General features: G+C 43.2%; 1 protein-coding gene and 1 gene segment (V, D, J or C); both read left to right on the top strand.

Annotated features, from left to right (window-relative positions):
* Nucleotides 1-1,401: 1,401 nt before the first annotated feature.
* On the top strand, nucleotides 1,402-2,508 carry LOC137348541 (T cell receptor alpha variable 38-2/delta variable 8-like). The segment is given in 2 exon segments: nucleotides 1,402-1,483; nucleotides 2,168-2,508. Coding segments are annotated over 2 exon segments (387 nt in total).
* A 1,602-nt stretch (nucleotides 2,509-4,110) lies between these two features.
* On the top strand, nucleotides 4,111-11,890 carry LOC137348540 (uncharacterized). The gene is made up of 6 exons (XM_068013845.1): nucleotides 4,111-4,137; nucleotides 4,748-4,848; nucleotides 5,248-5,391; nucleotides 5,970-6,036; nucleotides 6,196-6,241; nucleotides 11,577-11,890. Exons 1-6 carry the CDS (start codon nucleotides 4,111-4,113, stop codon nucleotides 11,888-11,890), a joined length of 699 nt encoding a protein of 232 aa, XP_067869946.1.
* The last annotated feature ends 11,098 nt before the right edge of the window (nucleotides 11,891-22,988 follow it).

The raw sequence follows: 22,988 nt of genomic DNA, 5'->3' as shown, positions 1-22,988 counted from the left end.
GTTACACACACAGCAACCACAACAATTCTTCCTGTTCCCTGATGATGTGACGTTGTGACAAACGGATATGACATGACTGCAGAGTCAGTTCCCTTTCTGCCCCTGTCACAGGGTTAAATAGCTCAGCGGCTGCTCCGGTGCTGGAGGCGGTTTTCGCCACAGTACAGAAAGTGTCGCAGTGACCCGCGGACAGTGATGTCTTTCCCTATTTATTTCAGCGTGGCTTTAACCCTCTCTGTGCTGTGTAAGTACAGTTGGAATCTGTTTACAAATAAACACTAACAGGCCTGGTTACTGAGGTGGCTATTTGTAAATGTTCAATTTCTCTTCCAGCCGACAGCGTTAGCGGCGATTCTGTGCATCAAGACCATTCGACCAGGACGGTGCGGGAAGGAGGAGTGGTGACGTTGAATTGTAGTTTTACAACACATTCAGAGCCTCGCCTTTTCTGGTACCAGCAGCTTCCCGGAAGGGCTCCGGTAAACGTGTTGCTTATCACCAAATTCGGCACCTTCCCAGCCGAATTCGCCAAGGACAGTTTCACAGCAGAGATGAGCGCAGAGGGGAGCGCGGTTGAGCTGAGAGTTTCTGGAGCGGAGCTGTCAGACAGCGCCGTGTATTACTGTGCTCTGTAACCCACAGCTGCACAGCTCTGTGTGCGTCCTGCACAAAAACTTCAGCACACTGCGATAAACTAGAACCGTGTGTGACCACACCATCCGCTCTGCGATGCTTTGAATTGGGCAGTTTTTCTCCGGGAAGCATGGTCCCGCAGGACAGCTCCCCATTAACTCCGAATTGAGGAGTCAGCTTTCAGATTTCATTCACTCTGTAATGAAGATTCGACAGGCGAAAACCTGCCAAGGTTTAATAGGCCAACTTACCGGGTGATAGGTGTAAATTGTAAGTTTGCCCCAATTCACTTCCCATGCATTTTCCCGTTCTGTTTGATATGTCACTATCATAGAGACACCAGACGAAATCTACCTCTTGTGTATCTGCAGCTGAAAATTAATCAAATCCGAACCCTGTCAACCAGCTCACTGACGTTAAAACAAACTGAACATCTTCATCTACATTCAACTCCTCTCTTTGTTTCTTTGAGAGGACTTCCTTCAGGTCAAGCAAAGATAAAACTTTCTCTCAGATCAATTGGAGATCAAACTGTCTCTCTGGTCAATTCGAGATCCATCTGTCCACGTTTATTAGTCTGTTGCTCTGATGAGCAGAATGCGACTTCAATGTCTCAATTCTCTGAAATAAACAGGGACTTGTGGTTAAGGAAGTGACATCAGACCACTCAGAGCCAATCCTCTCAGCTTTTTTTCTATTTGACGCTCTGCAGGAAGTGACGTCTGACCAGCCTCAGCACTTTCCGTTCGATGTTCTGCAGGTTTCTGAGACACAGAAAGTCACTGAAATTCCGGAGCAGCAGCAATGCGGCTCCCCGTTCTCGGCGTGCTCTGGGTCACAGTCATTGTCGGTAAGAAGTTTAAACTTTACTAAGAGATTAATTTCTGGAGGAATAAATTTGAAAAACAGAGTGTTCATGTGAAACTTGCATCAAACTTGGTTCGACCACAATTGGGATATTGTGAGCAGCTCTGGTCGCCATATGACAACAAGGATATTGGGGCAAAGGAGATAATGCCAAAACGATTTACAAGGATGATGGCAAATAGAGAAATAAAAGCTGACAGAAAACATTGTACAGGCTGGGGCTCTTTTCTCTCGAAAATCTGATAGATGTCTTTAAAATTATGAAGGTGTTCGATAGGTAGAACTGGAGAAGATGTTTCCACTTGTGGAGTATACCAAAACAACAGATCATAAATATAGGAGTCACCAAAAGATCCACCAGGCAATTCAGGAGAAACTTCTTCACCCAGACAATGGTGAATAGCATTGATGTATTTAAGGGGAAGCGAGATAAACAGATGGGGAAGGAAGGCATGAAAGGATATGTTGATAGAGTAAGATGAAGAGGGGTGGAGGATGCTCGTGAGGAGTGTGAACCCTAGCATGGACTAGTTGGGCCGAATGACCTTTCCTGTGCTGCAAATTCTATTCAGTTTTATGAATCTCTGACTGCGAATCTTCACCGTCAGTTCAGTTCGTTTTGAACTTTTAGTCGCTGATATTCGCTTTCTTTAACCGTGTGTTCCAGATCTGAGCGATGGAGATTCTGTTATTCAGCGGGAATCCTCACTCACTCAGACAGAGGGAGAAGATGTCACTTTAACCTGCACCTATCCCGGCGATGGTTATTACTTATTCTGGTACCGCCAATACCCAGGCAGACAGCCCGAGTTTGCAGTCCGGAGGTACACGAGCGGCGGTGATGAATTGAAGGCGGATTTCGCTCAGAACCGGTTTTCTGATACAGTCCAGCAGTCAGACAAGTTGTACCGATTGACCATCTCGGAGCTGCGGCTGTCTGACACCGCGGTCTATTACTGTGCACCGAGTCTCACAGTGATGGGAACGAGTTACAGCCTCGTACAATAAGTGCCGCAGGTTTCTGGGTCACAGCTGCTGTCTGCTGAGGGCTGTTTATAACAGCGGATCACACACTGACACGTGAATACATTCCTGTGCGGGCAGAACCCGAGCACAATCCACATAAACACCATCTAAAATCATTCACATCGAACACTGATTCAGTCTGATTATCACATTAACTGTGTGAGGGCAGAATTGGCTGCTGTTTATTTGTGTATCTCTGGGAATTCGCCATTCACATTGAGAATACAAACTCCAGCAGGTGACCTGGAACTAGTTATATCCGTGTACCACTACTTCCGATATTTAGTTTAGTTTAGAGATATAGCACTGAAACAGGCCCTTCGGCCCACCGAGTCTGTGCCGACCATCTTCTTTTCTTTTGGGCCTCCTTATCTCGAGAGACAATGGATACGCGCCTGGAGGTGGTCAGTGGTTTGTGAAGCAGCGCCTGGAGTGGCTATAAAGGCCAATTCTGGAGTGACAGGCTCTTCCACAGGTGCTGCAGAGAAATTTGTTTGTTGGGGCTGTTGCACAGTTGGCTCTCCCCTTGCGCCTCTGTCTTTTTTCTTGCCAACTACTAAGTCTCTTCGACTCGCCACAATTTAGCCCTGTCTTTATGGCTGCCCGCCAGCTCTGGCGAATGCTGGCAACTGACTCCCACGACTTGTGATCAATGTCACACGATTTCATGTCGCGTTTGCAGACGTCTTTATAACGGAGACCATCAACCACCATCAACCACCCATTTATACTAATCCTACACTAATTCCATATTCCTACCACATCCCCACCTGTCCCTATATTTCCCTACCACCTACCTAAACTAGGGACAATTTATAATGGCCAATTTACCTATCAACCTGCAAGTCTTTGGCATGTGGGAGGAAACCGGAGCACCCGGAGGAAACCCACACAGACACAGGGAGAACTTGCAAACTCCACACAGGCAGTACCCAGAATTGAACCCAGGTCCCTGGGGCTGTGAGGCTGCACTGCTAACCACTGTAAATGAACAAATAATGTTTGGTTTAAAATGTCAGTCTACAGTGTAAACAGAGGTAAGCCAGGTGAGGAAGATCCTAATAATTCTAATATGATTAAATATTTCCTAATGCTAAAGATCCTTACACATATTAAAAGTAAGAATCCACAATATAAACAGGTTCTAAGCGGTTATATTCAGGACAGGATTAGAAGCTGACGGATAATGATTCGTGAACTAATGATTTGTAAGGGCATACGTGGTGTGTGCTAGGCATCGGACCTGAAGGTCAGAAGACCGACTGAATCCAAAAAGGCCATTCAAAAAGTATCCAAAGGTTGTGATAGTGAGATACAAACCGTGAAAAGGACATTGTGCAAAGACTAGAACACGGCGCGCAGACTCACAAAAGAGGATGTTATAATTTACACGATGGTTCAATGGTTTAATATGTTCATTATTACTTTTAAAAAATAACCTGAAGACATTGAAATGTTATCAACTTGGCAAGATGTAACTAAAATATGAAATGTGCAACACATAAAAGCTCAAAAAACGTAAAAGATGCGACCTTGAGTCAGTGCAGAGCAAGAGATCGACACTGTTACCACAGGGAACGGGTAATGTCTCTTCTGCTGTACCTATTGCCGGTAAGATGCTTTGCAATATGACGTGTTAACTGTGCTTTGTCTTGTACTAACTACAACTATTTAATTATCACAAACGTTAGGGTGTCGTGTTCTTCAGAATGTCTTGCAGAAGAAACTGGTAAACCGTAATTCTCCGGATTGAAGGAAAAATGCTGGAGGAAATTCTTATTTATTCCATTAGATGGCAGCAAACACACAGAAATCATCCTGCAGCATCTGTTTGGAAAAGCTGATCTCTGCCAGTATTATACTGGTCGCACACAGAGTCGCCCATTAACTGCTGAGCCAAGGTTCCTGGAGACCATTTGTAGATATTAAAGAATCCCCAGCACTATTGGAATAAGAGCGGGAAGGGAGGATTCTCCCGGTGTCCTGGGCCCACATTCCACCCTCAACAAACACCACCCAACAGAAACACATGCACCGACCTCCCAGCTCATTACTGTGGGTGAAAGGAGGACGGCAGCCTCTGCTGACAGAACAACTCCCCCAGCCCCACCCCCTGTACATCAGACTAATGTGGGAGGGAATTTCACATCGAGTTCATAGACCCAATGAAGCGAGAGAAAACTGCAAGTAACCTTTTTAAACCTGTCTCTCATTCACACAGCACACAGCCAGCCACCCGGGAACCGTGCGGCCCATCAAAGATCTCCGGAACACTGCCCTCTGCAACTCGATCCCCCTGAAGTATTTCAGTCCAGCTCTGAGGTCCAGTCTCCCAGAGCAGTCCAGGGCTGCAGTCTCCAGCTCCCCGTCATAGCAACCATCAGCTCCAGGCAGCAGAACGATGGGAATCCTCCTTGTTTTCACCCTGTGTGTCTGTTTACCCCGTGAGTACCGATCAAACAAACCGACATTGTGTGGATTTAATATGAAGCTGCCCGAGTCCATCCGAATTACAGACACTGTCTCGGGTTTTAACCCGTTGTGTGGTTCGGCTCTGATGGCCCATTAAACTCTCTCTGTTTAATTTCCAGGCTCTTTCAGTCAGTCAGTGACACAGACCCCGGCAGCGGTGACCAGGAAGGAGTGTCAGTCTCTCACCATCACCTGTGTGTTTTCCTCTGCTATTTCACGGCATTATTTCCAAAATGGACATTTCTTCAGACAAACCCAGACCAGGACAGAGCAGGAACCGATCTCGGACGGAGGACGATTTGATGTGTCTGTGAATAAGGCAAAAAAGACATTTTCGCTAGAAATTCTGGATATGAGAGTTGAAGACACCGCCACCTATTACTGTAAAGCTGAGTACAAAGACACACAGTGATGGGCCTTGGCTTCCCGCGGTACAAAATCTCTCACTGCAGATTATCACAGAAACAAATTATTAAAAAGCGGATTGAATCTGCCGTCAAGCCCCACAGTTCCGTGTCGCACCGTCAGACCACAATCTAGTTTATAATGAGATTGGCATTTTCCAGGTAACATCTGGAGTTATATTAATGCAGAATGTGTGCAGATGATGCCGCCATTGCCGGGATTGGTGTCAGTGAATGGTAATTGGGAATGACTGATCACAGTTACAAATCCCTAACACCAGATGGGATCCTGTTCTAACAGCTGGAACCGGGAACCCTTTAACAATTGTCCCCACATCTCGCCAAGTACAGGGGGATTTGATGCTGACTTGAAGCACAGTGTTTATTGGGCTGGCCACAGTGGGAGAGACCTGAGCAAATACCTCTATACAATTGAAATAGAAATTCCCAGGGCTCGGATGCTAAATTGTAGGTTTGATGTTATTATCGCTGTAATATGGTTTCATTTTATTGTAATTTTCTCCTTTCTATTATCTTTCTCTGACATTTTTCTCCATTTCTATGAAGCGTCCATCTCTGGCCCGTGTTCCTGCGCCATTTTACCAAGAGCTCAGAGTCTCACAAAGAACAGTTGGTATCGACAGGGAATATGAAACATGGAATATTGTTTATTAGTCTCAAATCCCTCGAATAATTGGGCAGCACCGACTGTCTGGTGATGTGTAACCAGCAGATTGAGGTGTCGATGGTTCTTGCACTAGGATGACTGAGAGCGGTATCACTGTGTTTCAAGATTAAATACGTGGATGGATCCGGGACAGTGGTGACTGTCACAGCGGGTAAGTGACTGCAAACCCTGCCATGCTGCTAACTGTCAGACTGAATGTTCACCCTCAGTTTATTATTGCGAACAATATCACCTCAATCTCTTGAAAATAAAACAGAGCAGTTTCCTAATGGACATTTTCCACTGCAGTTTTAGATTCAGGGCAGACTATGAACCGTGAGTCGGGTGCAGGTTTGGGTCTGGAGACATGAGGAGAAATTCCCACAGAGAAGGCAGTCTGTGGGGTGCGGACCTCATCTGGACCATCGCTGGTTTAGCGTGGACTTCGGAGGATCCCCAAAACATCCCAAACTCTTTCTCACTCTGATCCACAGTTGATTTCAATGAGTGCAGATTGTCGAGACTCCGGCCTCCGCTCACCCTCTTCACTGTGACTGAGTAAACTCTGCCTGTCCCTGTGAGCATGGGAGAGGGTGACAGAATATTCCATTCCGGGATGGGCAGTGTGAATGTGGTATCGGGAAACTGAGCCCACCACTGCAGCGGCTCCTTTGACACTTGCAGCCACATGTCTGATACCGACAGTTAAATAGGGGACATAGTATATTCCCAATGCTAATTTAGCAAGTTTGAAAAGCTAAGTCAAGGCTGTAGAGCTGAGTACCGATTTGGGTGAAATCCAGCAGTTTGAGTCAGGAAGTGATGGATGGATTTATGAGAGTAATAGGCCCTGGACGACTAAGGCCAGATCAGGGAAAAATAGGAAAACACTAAAATGAAAGACGTTACATCTGAATGCACGAAGCATTTGTAAGACGACAGATGGATTAATGTCACAAATACAGATCAATGTAATTGATCTAGTAGGATTACTAAGACATGGATACAGAATGACAAAAGTTCGGAACTAAATATACAAGAGTACTTGACTTTTGGGAAAAAACTAGGCAAAATGAAAAAGACAGCGGGTAGGCCGGATAATAAAGGATGAGATAAAGGCAGTATTGAGAAAGGATCTAACACCAAAAGGTCAGGATCTAAAATCTGTATGGTGCAGCTAGGAAATAACAAAGCGCAGAAAATATCAGCACATTTAAAGTAATCATGTTGTTAGAGAGAGTATAAATCAGGAAGTTAGAAGAGCATGTACCATGATGAATACAATAATCATGGGGGCCTGTAATCTCTATGTAGAATGAGCAAAGTAAACTGACAAAAGTAGATGGGAGAATAAGTTTCAAGACTGCATTCGAGACACCTTTCTCGAACAATATGTTGCGGAAAGTAATTTTGAAATTGAATATCTTAGATCTAGTACTTTGACACGAGACTGTATTAATTCATTATCTGAAAGTAAAGGATATTCTGGGGAAGAGTGATCATAAGATGATAGCTGTCATCTTCAATTTGAGCGTAATGTGGTCAACACCGACACTGGGGTCTTTTTTTTAAAGGCCAATTACGGAGTTATGAAGGGAGTGCAGGGTGAGCTAGATTGGAAGTCCAGATTAAAATCTATAATGTTCAATGAACAATTGTAAACAATTAAATAAATAATTTACAATTCTCAACGAACATACATTCCATTACGGAATAGACAACTCCATTGGAAAAATGGTATAGCCATGTATAGTTAGAGAAGTTAAAGATCGTGTAACATTCAAATGAGAACCTTACAATGTTGTCAGAGTAGCAAACCTGAAAATTAGGAGGCTTTTAAAAATCAGCAAAAAATGACCACAAAATGATGAAGAGGGAGTAAATGAAATATGACAGTAAACTAGCATGAAAAATGAAAACAGATTGTAAGAACCTTTGCAATTTTGTTAAAAGGAAGAGAGTAGTGAAAGTAAACGTGGCCTCTTAGAAGCAGAGACAGAAAAAATCTCTTCCGATATTTTGTGTCTGCATTTCCAGTCGAGGACACAACGAACATAATGGAAATTGTGGAGAACCAAGTGAAGAAGTTAAAGCATTTAATATTAATAACAAAGACGCTGAATAAATTAATGGGGCTAGAAGCTACACATCTCCTAGAACTGATTGCCTGGTCCTAGGGTCTCAAAAGGGCGAATGAAATTATTGGTTTGATCTCAGAATTCTCTAGATTCTGGAACGGTGGATCGGAACTTAGAAAATGTTATCCCGTTGCTCCAGAAAAGAGAGACAGAGACAACAGAGAAATATAGGCCAGCTACCATCAGTAATATCCCAAATAATAACAAAAATGGGAGATGGTAATAGGACAACCGGAAAATCATAATAAAATTATGCAGAATCAACATGGCTTTATGAACAAGAAATGATACTTGAGAAATCTATTCGTCTTTTTTGAGGTTTCACTAGAAGGGTAGTTAAAAACGAACCAGTGGATGAAGTATATTTGGATTTTCAGAAGGCATTCGATAAGGTGCCACACAGCAGGTTGTTACACAGGAGTAGAGCTCATGGGATTAGGAGTATTATAATAGCATAGATTTAGGATTTGTTCAGTGACAGGAAACAGAGAGTAGGAATAAATAGACCATTTTGGGGATAACAGGGTGTAACTAGTAACGTTATGTACGATCGGAGTTTGAGCCTTAGTCATTTCCAATCTATACCAATGACTTCGATGAGGGACCCAATATAGTATATCCAAGTTTGCTGATCATATAAAGCTAGGTGGGAAAATAAGTTGTGAGGAGGGTGCAAGCGCGCTGCAAAGAGACAAAGATAGGTTAAGTGACTGGGAAAGAAAGTGGCAGAAGGAGGATATTGCGGGAAAGTGTGACATTATTACATACATAGGCTTACATAGTTTATGCGTGGGTTTCCTCCTGGTGCTCCGGTTTCCTCCCACACGCCAAAAGACTTGCAGGTTGGTAGGTAAATTGGCCATTATAAATTGTCCCTAGTATAGGTAGGTGGTAGGGGAATATAGGGACAGGTGGGGATGTGGTAGGAATATGGGATTAGTGTAGGATTAGTATAAATGGGTGGTTGATGGTCGGCACAGACTCGGTGGGCCGAAGGGCCTGTTTCAGTGCTGTATCTCTAAACTAAACAAGAAGCAGGCCTTTCGGCCCAAATAGTTCATGTTGGTGTTCATGCTTCACTCAAGCCTCCTCCCATCTTTCACCATCTAATCTATCATCGTAACTGGCAAATCCCGTCTTCCCCATATGCTTATCTAGCTTCCTGTAAATGCATCTATACTATTCACTTCAACCACGCCCCATGGTAGCAATTTCCACATTCTCCCCATTATCTGAGTAAAGAAGCATCTTCTGAATTGCCTATTGGATTTATTGGTGACTATCTTTTACCGATGGCCTCGAGTTGTACTTCTGCCCACAAGTGGAAACATTCTCTACTTTATCAAAACTTCCATAATTTTGAAGATCTCCATTAGTTTATCCCACAACCTTCTTTATTGAAGAGCAATAAGACACAGCCTCTTCATCCTTTTCTGATATGTAGACCCACGCATTTCTGTTATCATCTTGTAAATCTTCTCCGCACCCTTTCCAAGTTCCTCCGAATCCTTTTTATAATAAGACGACCTGAACTGCACACAATACTCTTAAGTGTGGTCTAACCAAGGTTCGATACAAGTTCATCAAAGCTTCCCTACTTTTCAATTATATTTCTCTAAAAATAAAGCCTATTGCCTTGTTTGCTTTTTTACGGCCTTGCTAAACTATCGCTTAACTTTTAGCAATTGGTGCATCTGTACTCCGAGATCCCTTTGTTCCTCTGCCCCACCGGGACTCGCACCTTCCAAGTGATTAGTGACCTCCTACCAAAAAGTATCATCTCACATTTATCTGTGTTGAATATTATTTGCCAATTATTTGCCCATTCTGCAAGGTCATTAATGTCTTCCTGTAATTTGTTGCAGTCCTCCTCAGTATTGACTACCACCCATCCTCCCAGCACAGCAACAACACCCCCCCCCTCCCCCCACCACCGTCAGCCCCACCTCCACCACCCCAGCACCCAAAATTTTCTGTGATCCACACATTTAAAAATTGATGTTTTGATTCCGAAGTTCAAATCGTTAATATAAATTGTGAACAGCAGTGGTCCCAGCTCTAATCCTTGGAGAAAAACAATTCCCAGTGTCTGACATTCTGATTAACTATCCTTTTACTCCTGCTAAAGTTGTTTGCCAGGGTACAGGTGGAGAAAATGTTTTCAGTTATCAGCTGGCCGATAACAAAGAGCCATAAATGTAAGATATTAATTTACTGAACAAATAAAGACATTAGGGAGAATTTATTTACACAAATAGAAGACAGAACGTGGAACTCGCTGTCACAGTGAGTGGTTGGAGAATATGGCATTGGTGTACTTTAGGGGAGGCTTGAAAAATATATCAGGGAGAAAGGAATAAAGGGACAAAGAGGTCAGGATGGGAAAAGGTTATTAAAGTGGGAGGTGGCTCCTGTGGAGTATAAAATCAGACATAGGCCAGTTGAGCCGAATGGCCTGTTCCTATTCTGCAGAGTCTGTACAATATTAAAATGAGAGAAACTCTGCTTTGTGAACAGGATAGCTACTCAGCCAATGGGTTGTACGAATTGAAAATATCAGAGAGCCGGAAGAGCCAGTTCCCAGTGAGTAACAGTTAAACCACTGCGGAAACTGCACAAACTGAACCCAACCGACAACTGAGAGACTTTGGGACAAGTTCTCACGATGACAAAAACCGCAAACAATTGAGTGACCCAGATTTAGAAGTAAAATGAAAATACCAGTATAAACTAGCAAGTAAAGGGAAACGGGACAAAACAGTACCCTTATTGTGAAAAACGCAAACAAATAGAGCTTCAGGGAGACAAAAACTCTGTTGAAGAGTGAAACTACAATTAAATTCTGATCTCCTTAAATACAGATGTTAAGCATCACTTGGCTCCACCATGTTCATGAATCTCACTGCTTTCTGGTGATTGTCTCCGTGAGGCCGAGAATATTCTATTGAATGTTTCGACTGTCTGTCTTTCACAAAGAAATTAGAAACAGAAATGTCATAGAAACTTGAGTCTGATAGAGCACAGAATGAAGTCATTCGGTCCATCTTTCCCGTGCCGGCTCTGTGAAAGAGATAGTCAAATAGTTCCATTGCCCTGCTCGTTCCCCATAGCCCTGATAATTCTTCCATCTCCATTAACAATCCAATTCCCTATTATTGAATCCGCTTCCACTGCCTTTCCAGGCAGCGCATTGCGGGTCATAACAGCACTCTGTATGAATAATCTTCCCAGTAAAAATTAAGAAAGTTCGAACGGACTTCAAATGAAGAACAGCATTACCGCGGAAGGCAGAGCTCTGTCTGTGATTGACAAGTGTCTCCGGGTAAACAGCAACTAACGACATAATGATATCATATTTTCATTCTGCAGATTCCAGTTCCCTGGTCTCCCAGAGTCCGCTTCGACAAACCGCTGCTGCCGGGGACACTGCTACTTTCAGCTGCAAATATTCCGGGATCTGTCAGTACACAGTAAACTGGTACAGTCAGTCCACAGGGCAGACTCCGAAATACCTGCTTCAAGTACTCAACTCAGGAGCGCAGAATAAAAAGACTGCAGCCGGGGGACGAATTTCTGCTTCTATCGATCCTGCCGAGAAAATCAGCCGGTTAGAAATCTCCAAATTACAACTGAGCGACTCCGCTGTGTATTACTGTGCACTGAGTCGGCGCATAGCACAGTGATACAGAGCACGGAGAGAGCTGTACAAAAACCTGAACATGGTGTGGATTACAGTCACAGTGATACAGAGCACGGAGAGAGCTGTACAAAAACCTGAACATGGTGGGGTTCACGGACATGGCACAATGATACAGAGCACGGAAAGAGATGTACAAAAACCTGAACATGTTGGCAATTACAGACAAACAGCGACACCGAGCAGGGAGGGAGCTGTACAAAAACCTGAACGTACCAACAATAAATTCATGGCTGAACTGTTTGCTCCACATTCCCTCCTACCCGCGATAACTTTCCACCCCCTTCCTTATCAAGAATCGATCTACCTCTGCCTTAAAAATATTCAAAGACTCTGTTTCCACCGCCTTTTGAGAAAGAGAATTCCAAAGACTCACACCCTCTGAGAGAGAAAAAATTCCTCATCTCTGTCTGAAATGGGTGTTCCTTTATTTTTAAACAGTGAACCCTAGTTCCAGATTCTCTCACAAGAGGACACATCCTTTCCACATCCACCCTGTCAAGACCCTTCAGGATCTTATATGTTTCAATCAAGTCGCCTCTTACTCTTCTAAATTCCTGCGGATACAAACCTAGCCTGTCCAATCTTTCCTTGTAATACACACATTCCAGGTGTTATTCTCTGTACTGCCTCCAACGCATTTACACCCTTCCTTAAATAAGGAACAATACTCCAGATGTGGTCTCACCAATGCCCTCTATAGATGAAAAATAACCTCACTACTTTTGTATTCAATTCTCCTCGCAATAAACAACAACAATCTATTAGCTTTCCGAATTACTTGCTGTACCTGCATACTAACCTTTTCTGATTCATGCACTAGGACACCCACATCCCTCTGCATCTCAGAGCTCTGCAATCACTCACCATTTAGATAATACGCTTCTTTTTTATTCTTCCAGCCAAAGTGGACATTTCCACACTTGCTCACTTTATACTCCATTTGCCAGGACTTTGCCCACTCACTTAACCTATCTATATCCCTTTGTAGCCCCCCCCGTGTCCTCTTCACAAGATAATCCAGAGATTATTGCCTTTGAGGTTCTATTTTTTTAATTTAGCCCGAGCTGCTCATGATCCCTAAACAGAAACTCTTTCCTGATCCGACCTATGTTATGGGAACTGTCAAGACCGAGGTGGGAGTAATGCACTGTCAATTCAGTGCCACCACTCCACAGGTCGCACCATAGTATTAAAGTTGTCCCACCCACCAGAAAACAGACACATTAAACATTTTATTAATCTCCAGAGTAAAATACACTAAAACCTGGAAACCTTAGACGACAACAAATTAGCTATTTATTAATAAACTAAATCTTAAACACTATTGAGATAACTTTATGGCTAAAGACCTTATAACTTCTTTATTGTCATAACCACCCTCCCCCCATGCACACACACATCGGGCTGAATTTTACCAGCACCTCGATGTCATGGGTCATGGAGCGGGGACCGGTAAAATTCTGCAAAGAGAGGCCCGCCTCGACCCGTGACCCGTGACATCGGTGAGGACCCGGAGCCTATTACCGGCAGCGTGGGAACCTTAGTTCAACCACTCACGCACGACCACCGCCACCACCACCCCCCCATCCCCTCCCACCGCCACCCCCGCCGCCTGGGTCATCTACATATGCATATTGTACCAAATGTGATGCAAATAAATTTAACTGCAGGAAACGGCCATCCCACACCGATTTTACGGCCACCGTTCATCTTTCGCGCACCTTCGGAACTGCGCACCGAGTTCTGAGTTGAGAACCTGGTGGGGAGGGTGGATGAATACAATTTTCAGGGCGGGAGGGGTAGAGAAGCGGGGGGAACAATTTTTATTAGATGTGGGGATGGTTAGAAAGGGTTATAGGCCAAATGTTAGAAGTTGTGGGTAAAGTTCAGGTAGGGAAAAAAAGGCATGTTTTGATTATTCTGGGGAATTGAAATGACCATTGATGGGTTGGGGAAGGGCCTCATATCTTTATTACCTGTTTAATAAAAAATGTCGTATACTTTGCCTTTAAAAAATAAAACTTCATCTGTGGGCTTAAAGCCCTTTAAAAATGGCGCCGGCGCCTGCGCTGTGGCGCCTGACGCCGTTGCCGGTGGTCCACCCCGCATGTAATATCATGGGAGTTCCTCCGCGGCACCTCTGTGTCGGCGGCCGCCGAGTTGAAAGCGCGTCGCCGCGGAACACGGGCACGTGATTAACATTCAGTCCAGATATTCAAAAATCAATGTTTAACCAGTTTTAAACATAGTATTTCTTGGGAATAAAATAAGTGGCTGCTTTTTAAGTCCTGCTGGGTTACGTTCCCGGTTGATGAGGTGTCCCAGAGTACAATAAGCAGATGCCACTCGAAGTCTCCAGGCGACAAAACAGTCTTTAATAGATAGGTATTCAAAACATTTCAACTGCAGCAGGTGTCACACAATTCTGTCAACGAGGAATATAGCAACAGGTCTATTTGGATTTTGAAATTGGTAGTCTTTTAGTAGAAACTTTACGGAGAATTCCAGCACACACAAACAGACGAAAGAGAGTGGGACTGAGGGAATTGCTGTTTCAGAGAGCCGGTGCGAACAGGATGGGCCGAATGGCCTCCTTCTGCGCTGTAACAATTCTATAATTCTGTGATCACTGTGTGTCTGTAATTCCCACCTTGTTCAGGTTTTTGTACAACTCTCTCCGTGCTCTCTATCACTGTGTGTCTGTAATCCCCACCATGTTGAGGTTTTTGTCCAGCTCTCGTCGTGCTCTGTCTCACTGTGATATGTTTAACTGAGCACGGAAAGTTCCAACAGGAAGCAGTGAGATTCATGAGCACGACTGAGCCAAGTGACGCTTAACATCTGTGTGTTGAAGATCAGAGCTTAACTGCAGTTACACGCTTCAAGGGAACTCCTGCCTGCCTCAAGCTCGATGTGTTTAATTTTTTCCCAAGAAGGGGCCTGTTTTGCCCCATTTCACTTTAATCTCAGATTTATATGGGTACTTCATTTTATTTCTGCGTCTGGGTCGTTCATTTTGTGACTATTTTGGGATTTTGCCATCCTGGGAACTTGTCCCAAAGTCTCTCAGTTGTCGGTTGGTTTCAGTCTGTGCAGTTTCCGCGGTTGTTTTTACTGTTACTCACTGGGAACCTGCTCTTTCATCTCTCTGACAAATTCAATTCCTACAGCCCATTGGCTGACATCTACCCTGTGCGTTAATATTGTACAGAATCTGCAGAGCAGGAAAGAGACATTTGGCCCACTTGGTCTGTGCCTGATTTTATATTCCACAGGAGGCTCCTCCCACTTTCATTACCTCTTCCCATCCTGACCTCTTTGTCCCTTTATTCTTTTCTCTCTATTGTATTTTTCAAGCCTCCCCTGAAGTGCATCAATCCTATATTCTGCAACTACTCCTTGTGGCAGACAGTTCCACTCTGTGTCAATAAATTCTTCCTAATGTTTTTATTTATTCTGTCGGTGAATTTCTTATATTTATGGCTCTTTGTTCTGGATTCGCCGACAAGTGAAAACATTTTCTCCACCTGCACCCGAGCGAACAACTTTAGCATTTTAATTATGTCCACCAGGTCTCCTCGAGGTCTTCTCTTTACCAGAGATAAAAAAAAACCTCAGGCTATTGAATCTTTCCAGATAGGTGTGGATTGCTGTTGATGTATTTTCTCAGGAGTATTAGAAATCCAAAATTGAGGAAAAGTCCAGAGTCCAGTCGCAGTCCGTCCCTCCAGCAAAGCTCACTTCCCGGCTTTGTATTGTATTTGAACAGCCCTGAGATCGGTATCTCCAGACTCCCGTCTGGCCGGCGAAGTCCGGTATTCTTCTCCCTTTCGGTGAATTATTTCTTGCTGGTTCTAAATTTACTTTCTTCCAATCTGCACTCGTTCTCTCGGCTGTTCCTGTGCTCCTTTTGTCACAACATTAGTAGCTCGACCTGACTCGCTCACTGCCAATTGTTATTTTCATTAACAGCAACCAAGGATACAGATGGATTCCTGCAAACCTATCTCTCATACACGAGAAACATGTATTACATAGACCAACCCAGATGCACAGCATAACCAGGCCATTCGGCCTAACCTGTCCATGCGGTGCTTATGCTCCACACGAGCCAACTTACAACTCTATATTACCTCACATTATGAAGGTATCACTCCATTCTTTCTCTCTCATGTGTTATGGTAGTTTCCCCTTGAATGCATTGATTTTGTTCCTATCAACTACTCGACGTGATAGCGAGTTGCACATTCCAACCACTCCCTGAGTGAAGACGTTCCTCCTGAATTGTCCTGTGGTATTATTAAGAACACAAGGTAACAATATAAGAGCGATGAGAAACAGTAGACCATATGGCCAATGTGGAGAACCTGGAACTAGGGATCAAAGGCCAAGGTCAATGAATGATATAGATTCAATATGTGGTTACAGGTCAGAAGGAGCTCATTCGGCCCGTCGTGTCCGTGTTGGTTCTCTGAAGCAGCCAAGGGCTGTGATCAAAAGTAATTCCTTCATTCAGCGAACTGTAAATATTTGGACTCCTGTCAACTGAAGTGCTGCGAATATTCAGTCAATGACAACAACAGATTTAGTCTCAGCAAAGCGCTAGATAATTGTAGCAAGACGTCCTTACTCTTGCACTCCAACGCCCTTGCAATAAAGGCGAACATATCAATTCCCTTCCCAATTGCTTTCTGTACCGGCACGTTAACGCTCTGTGATTGTGATTCCTGTCAAAACGGATAGTATTATTGATTTTTTGGAGGTAACAGAGAGAGTAGGCGATGGTAACGCACTGAATGCACTGTATCTGGGTTTTTTTTTTTGCAAAACGCCTTGCAAGAGGTATCCCATAACAGATAATGAATAAGGCTGGAGAATGTGGTTTCTTTATTAACTACCTTTTAGTGAAATCTCAAAAACGCAAATAGATTTGTCAAGTAGGATTTCTCGTTCATAAAGCCATTTTGATTCTGCCTAATTGTATTATGAATTTCCGATTTCCCTATCACTATGTTCCCAATAATAGATTCTAGTATTTTGTATATCGTAATGATGCTAGCTGGCCTATAGTTCCATGTTTTCTCTGTATCTCTTTTCTGGAACAACAGGTTGCATTTTCTACCTTCTAATCCACGGGTATTGTTCCAGAATCTAGAGAATTCTGAGATCAAAGCAATAATTCCACTATCTCTGTAGATACCTCTTTAAAAACCCTAGGCTTTGGAAATCGCTTCTAGGGGATTTGTGAGATTTTAATATCATTATTTTTTCCTGTATCTTTTCTTTATTGATATTAATTATTTTAACTCCTTCTCTCTAATTAGACACTTGATTCTCCACAGTTTCCATTATGTTATTTGCCTCCTCTACTACAAACGCAGACACATAAATATCTGTTTAAGGTGTCGGCCATTTCCTTCTTCCCAATTATAAATTCTCTTGTCTCTGCTTCTAAGAGGCCACGTTTACTTTCACTACTCCCTTCGTTTGAACATACATGTAGAATTTCTTACAATCTGTTTTCAAACTTCTTGCTAATTTGCTGTCATATTCTATTTGTCCCCTCTTTATCATTTTGTGATCATCCTTTGCAGTCTTACTATTCTGACAACATTGTATTCTTCTTATTCCAATTGTATATTGTCCTTAACTTCCCGGGCTATCCATCGCCACACCAGTTTGCCAGTGGAGTTTTCTATTCCTCAAGGGAATGTATGTTCGTTGAGAATTGGGAATTATTTATTTAAATGTTTGCCATTGCTTGTTGAACATTATATATTTTAATCTAAACTCCCAATCTAGCTCAGCTTGTGTACCCCTCATCCCTCTGTAATTGGCCTTTTTTAATTTTAACACCCTAGTTTCGGGCTTAACCACGTTACTCTCAAATTAAGTATGACATCTATCATGTTATGATCACTCTTTCCCAGAGGATCCGTTACTTTAAGATTATGAATTAATACAGTCTCGTTACAAAACATTAGATAGTCAATTCCGTAGTTAGTTTCCTCGACATATTGTTCGAGATATGTGTCTCGAATGCATTCCAGAATCTCGTCCTCCAATCGACTTTTGTCAATTTGGTTTGCTTACCCTATATAGAGATTACAGTTCCCCCAGGATTATTGCATTCGCCATATTACATGCTCCTCTAACTTGCTGATTTATACTCCATCTAACATGATTGCTTTAAATCCACTCGTGCTTTCTGCGCTTTCTTATTTCGTAGCTCCGTACTAATTTTTGATCCTAACATTTGGTCTAAGATCCTTTCTCACGACTGCCTTTATCTCATCATTTATTATCTGGCCTATCCCGTTTCCTTTTTCATTTTGTCTAGTTTTTCCAAAAGTCAAGTCAAGTATATTTAGTTCCTAACTTTAGTCACCCTGTAAGCATGTCATAGCAATGGCGTCAAGATCAAATATATTAATCCCCAATTGTGTCGTTAGTTCATCTGTCTTCTTACAAATGCTGCGTAAATTCAGATATAGAGCCTTTCATTTTATTTTTTCCTATTTTTCCCTGCTGTGGCCTTCGTCGGCTCAGACGCTATTACCGGAGACTGGACCTCAGAGATGGACTGAAATACTTTAGCGGATTTGCAGAGGACAGTGTCCCAGAGATCATTGATGGGCCGCACGGTTCCCGGGTCTCTGACTGTGTGTTATGTGAATAAGTGACAGGTTTAAAGAGGGAACCTGCAGTTTTTTGTCGCTTCATTAGGTCTGTGAGTCCGATGTGAAATCCCCTCCCACATTAGTCTGATGTACAGGGGGTGGGGCTGGGGGAGTTGTTCTGTCAGTAGAGGCGGCCGCCCTCCTTTCCCCCACAGTAATGATCTGGGAGGTCGCTCCCTGTGTTTTTATTGGGTGGTGTTTGTTGAGGGTGGAATGTGGGCCCAGGACACCGGGGGAATCCTGCCTCCCCGCTCTTATTCCAATAGTGCCGGGGGTTTCTTTAACATCTCCCTGAACGGGCTGGCGGGGCCTAGGTTAAATGTCTGATCTGAAGGACGGCGCCTCAGACCCGGCAGCTTCTCTCAGTCCAGCAACTGAGGGTTAGGTTACAAAATGAGACAGTCCAGTGACATTGTCAATATCCAGGTTGATATACACAATGTACACAAGGAATAAACTCCCCCTGTCATTTAAACAAATGCTTCAGCACCCACCACCAGCCCCACCCCACCTCCCCACCCCCCACCCCACCTCCCCACCTCCCCACCCCACCTCCCCACCCCCACCCCACCTCCCCACCTCCCCACCCCGCCCTTCTGTGGTTTGTATTTGAAATGATGTTTCAATTCAGTAATGATTAATTTCCTGGTCTGTAATATTCAGAGTTTCCAGTTGCATTTACAGAGAATGAAGAGACACTTGGAAGGATAATGTACATTGGGGGAACTCTGTTCTTGGGGCTTGTTTTAAAGGTCACAGTCACTATCTTCTGAAATCAGTTCATTGCATATAAACTGCCTCTGAGCCAGCAACACTGATCAAATAAACCCTGTGAACAAGCCGCGGTCAAAAGCTCCAGTAATCTGACAGGGGAGATGGGGAAACGATAGTCAGGGCAAGAGGGCACCTCTGGAGCACAGCTCAGCACACAAACATGGCGGACGGTTGAATCGACCTCACGTTACCGCCGGATGGACTGCCGCAGGGTCCTAATGTCCATGCAGACACCAACTCTCATCTGCTTGATGGGAGCAACTTTAAAGAGCACACGCAACCTGTCTGTTTGATACATAAGTTTTACACGTCAAGTATTTATCCAATTGTCTTTTACATTTGAATGTTATATTACAACAGAGGCTGGAGGAGTGCACTGTTAATTCAGTCCCACTTTCCCACAGGTCACAACATTCTTTAAAGATTATAAAAGCAAAATACTGCGGATGCTGGAATCTGAAATAAAAACAAGAAATGCTGGAACCACTCAACAGGTCTGGCAGCATCTGTGGAAAGAGAAGCAGAGTTAACGTTTCGTGTCAGTGACCCTTCTTCGGAACTGACAAATATTAGAAATGTCACAGGTTGTAAGCAAGTGAGGTGGGGGTGGGGCAAGAAATAACAAAGGGGAAGGTGTAGATTGGACAAGGCCACATAGCTGACCAAAAGGTCATGGAGCAAAGGCAAACAATATGTTAATGGTGTGTTGAAAGACAAAGCATTAGTACAGATAAGGTTTTAACGTACTGAATATTGTACAGCAGCAAGTGCAAACATGTAAAAAAAACCAGTGGGTAAACAAACTGAACAAACTAAGATGAAATGAAATAAATGCAAAAAAAAAAAATTGTAAAAAATGTAAAAAAAGAAAAAAGAAAAAATAACTAAAAATGAAAGTTAAATGGGGGCTGTCATGCTCTGAAATTATTGAACTCAATGTTCGGTAGATGAGATGCTGTTCCTCGAGCTTGCGTTGATGTTCACTGGAACACTGCAGCAATCCCAGGACAGAGATGTGAGCATGAGAGCAGGGGGGAGTGTTTAAAGTTTTCCCACTTTTGGAAACTGTCAATCAGATGCATTATTTCCCCCCAGAATAGAATACACTAACCAGGTCTCTTTACATAACAACAAATTAACAGTTTATGATAAGACACGTCTTAACTAGTAATGAAGTAAAACAATATCACGTAGATCGAAGTTTTAAAAATCCAACATTAAATTTTAAAACGTCCCCTGTACCTTAGAAGTTCACTCACACACACACACGCACACATATATATTCCAGTTAACCGAAAGAAAAGGAAAAGGGATTTTTTTTTAGGTCAGAGTTCTATTACAGACAAAGAAAAACAGATCACTTGCCCATCCCTGAAAAAAATTGCAGATGAGACACACTGCACCAATTGGCACACAGTCAAACCTCCGAGCACACGTAGACAGGATCTCTAGAATCGTCCAGAATTAGTTGTCTCCAGGCCGCGTTGAAAAGTAATTTAGCAGGCCTTCTTGAAATACGGGAAACAAGATGAATTAAGGCACTGACCTTCACAGAATCTTTTAGGGAATTGCGAGAAAACGAGCTGGGTTGTGGTCTTCTGTTCTTCCTTGGAATTCTTTGCTTTTTCAGTCCTACAGCTTCAGTTTGCTGCTCCCTCTCGGACTTGCCTGCACTGTTTTATTGAAGAGATTGCTTCCGCTGTTCCTTGTTTGATATTCGTTAGATCGGCAGTGCAGTGAAATCCCCCATCCCCTCCTACCTTATCTGCTGTAGTGGAGCAGTTATTATAGGTGAAATGCCAGTGATGGTGGTGTTGACAGTTATATTCATCCATATGATGTTGATGCTCATTATTACTGAGACTACTTTTTGTATTCTAATATGAAGCCACCAGAACAGCCGGTTCCTGAAATGATGGTTGAAGAGGAAAGTAATATCACACTAACCTGTACTTTGAAAACAGCACTTCTAACCCTTCTCCATTCTGGTACAGTCATCACGCCGGGCTGCCTCCACAATTCGTGTTTTATCTCTATCGAGGGATAGTAAACCGGAACCCCGACTTCACTGACTGATTCTCTCCTACCTGCAGAAGAACAGCGGATCCCGGAGAGAAACCCCACACTGAAAGTTCCAGTTAGAGCTCACAAGAGGACGCCCTCACACCGATAACCAGAAAGCAATATTTCAACCTCCTCTGTGAGAGTCGCAGGAACCTTCTGCAAATTGCAAGAAAACACAAACAATCAACAACAACAGCCGATGTCCATTGTGTATTCCTATTAGTGTGTGATTACCACGGAAAATTATAAGAAAAATGAACTTTTTATTCAGTCTCTGGTGCCTTGAAACTATTTGTGAATTTCTATGCCCTTTCCCTGTCTACTTGCTCCTCAGTATCGCCTGTCTCCATTCTTTACGCATAATTGAAGACATTTCCTTCTTGCAGTCTTCAGGTTTAAAGGTTTAAGACCTTTGTGTCTACTCGGCATATAAATTCAGAACGGCTGCAATCGGGCTTTCTCTAAACAGGAGCTGCCGGATCAAACCGATGTCTTAAGGCAGAATTTCTCACACCCTGTACACTGCCATCTGACCACTTCTCAGTATATCCACCAGAGGGCGTCAGATAACAATGTTTCTTTTATGGATCAGACCCCGGGCAGCGAGATGATGTTTGTTTCTCCAATAAGTTTAACAGTTGAAATCAATTTTCCTCAATGAATTAGGAAAGTACATCGGACAGCAATCCTCACAAAGATGCATCCACTTATCGAAGGATTGATAATAACCAATGGGCAGGACAAGCGAATGGAAGGTTGGAGGATGGGGTAAAGAATATTGAAATGTCAATGACAGACATACCCTGAGATCTGATTTCTGAAGACATTAACTGAACCGTTAGTGGGGATCGATGTTAAAGAAGCGAAAAACAAATTGAAACCACCTGTAGTTCGGTTCATTTTCTGCTCGACATGTTTTACTAATGTGAGTGGAAGTTTAACAACAGTTCTTCATGTCCTGCTGATGTTGAGTATTTGTTAATGAGAACCCGCCCTACACCTCATCCTGCAGATTTTGAACCCGCTCTCCGTGTCCTGCTCCCGCTCACTTTCAGCGGATGAGCTGAAATTACTAAAACAAAAGCACAGATGTGGCGTTACCTCAGTTCTCGCTAATCACAAATCCAAACTCTGAGGATTATGGGTGTTTAAATTAACAATTACGAACAATAAGAGTGTCAGAATTCAACAACAAGGATGAAAACACCATGTTAAATGTAAACAAAAGTGCTGGAAACGCTATTCAAATAACAGTGAGAGTTTATACGTTTTTTGGCTATTCAGTTGTTTGTTCAGTAACAGCAGATATCATCGTTCTCATATGACGGATCTTATAAATCACTCCGACAAAATATATAATCATTGTGAGTTCACTAGTTAACTGATCGGTGAGGGAAATCTCACTGGATTCACAGTTACCAGTGTGCTGATGGTGAAGTTACTGGAATCTGAGAGGAAGAATGGACGCCAGAATAAACCAAATCCATTAACAATCCCATGTTTCCGGTTACAATAACTAGACAAGGATTTCAGTCCCCGCCCCAGGTCTCTAACAGCGGAACC

The sequence above is a fragment of the Heterodontus francisci genome, chromosome 34 (genome assembly GCF_036365525.1).
Source record: "Heterodontus francisci isolate sHetFra1 chromosome 34, sHetFra1.hap1, whole genome shotgun sequence".
Lineage (NCBI taxonomy): Eukaryota > Metazoa > Chordata > Chondrichthyes > Heterodontiformes > Heterodontidae > Heterodontus > Heterodontus francisci.
Note: the sequence above shows the minus strand (reverse complement) of the source record. Positions and strands in the feature narration are given on the sequence as shown.

Bases quoted from the DNA above. Each gene is read 5' to 3' on its own strand.
- LOC137348540 (XM_068013845.1), top strand. From the start codon at position 4,111: ATGTCTCTTCTGCTGTACCTATTGCCG. The intron at 5,392-5,969 runs GTACAAAGACAC...ATTTCTATGAAG, and splicing joins ACCTATTACTGTAAAGCTGA to CGTCCATCTCTGGCCCGTGT. The intron at 6,242-11,576 runs GTAAGTGACTGC...TTCATTCTGCAG, and splicing joins AGTGGTGACTGTCACAGCGG to ATTCCAGTTCCCTGGTCTCC.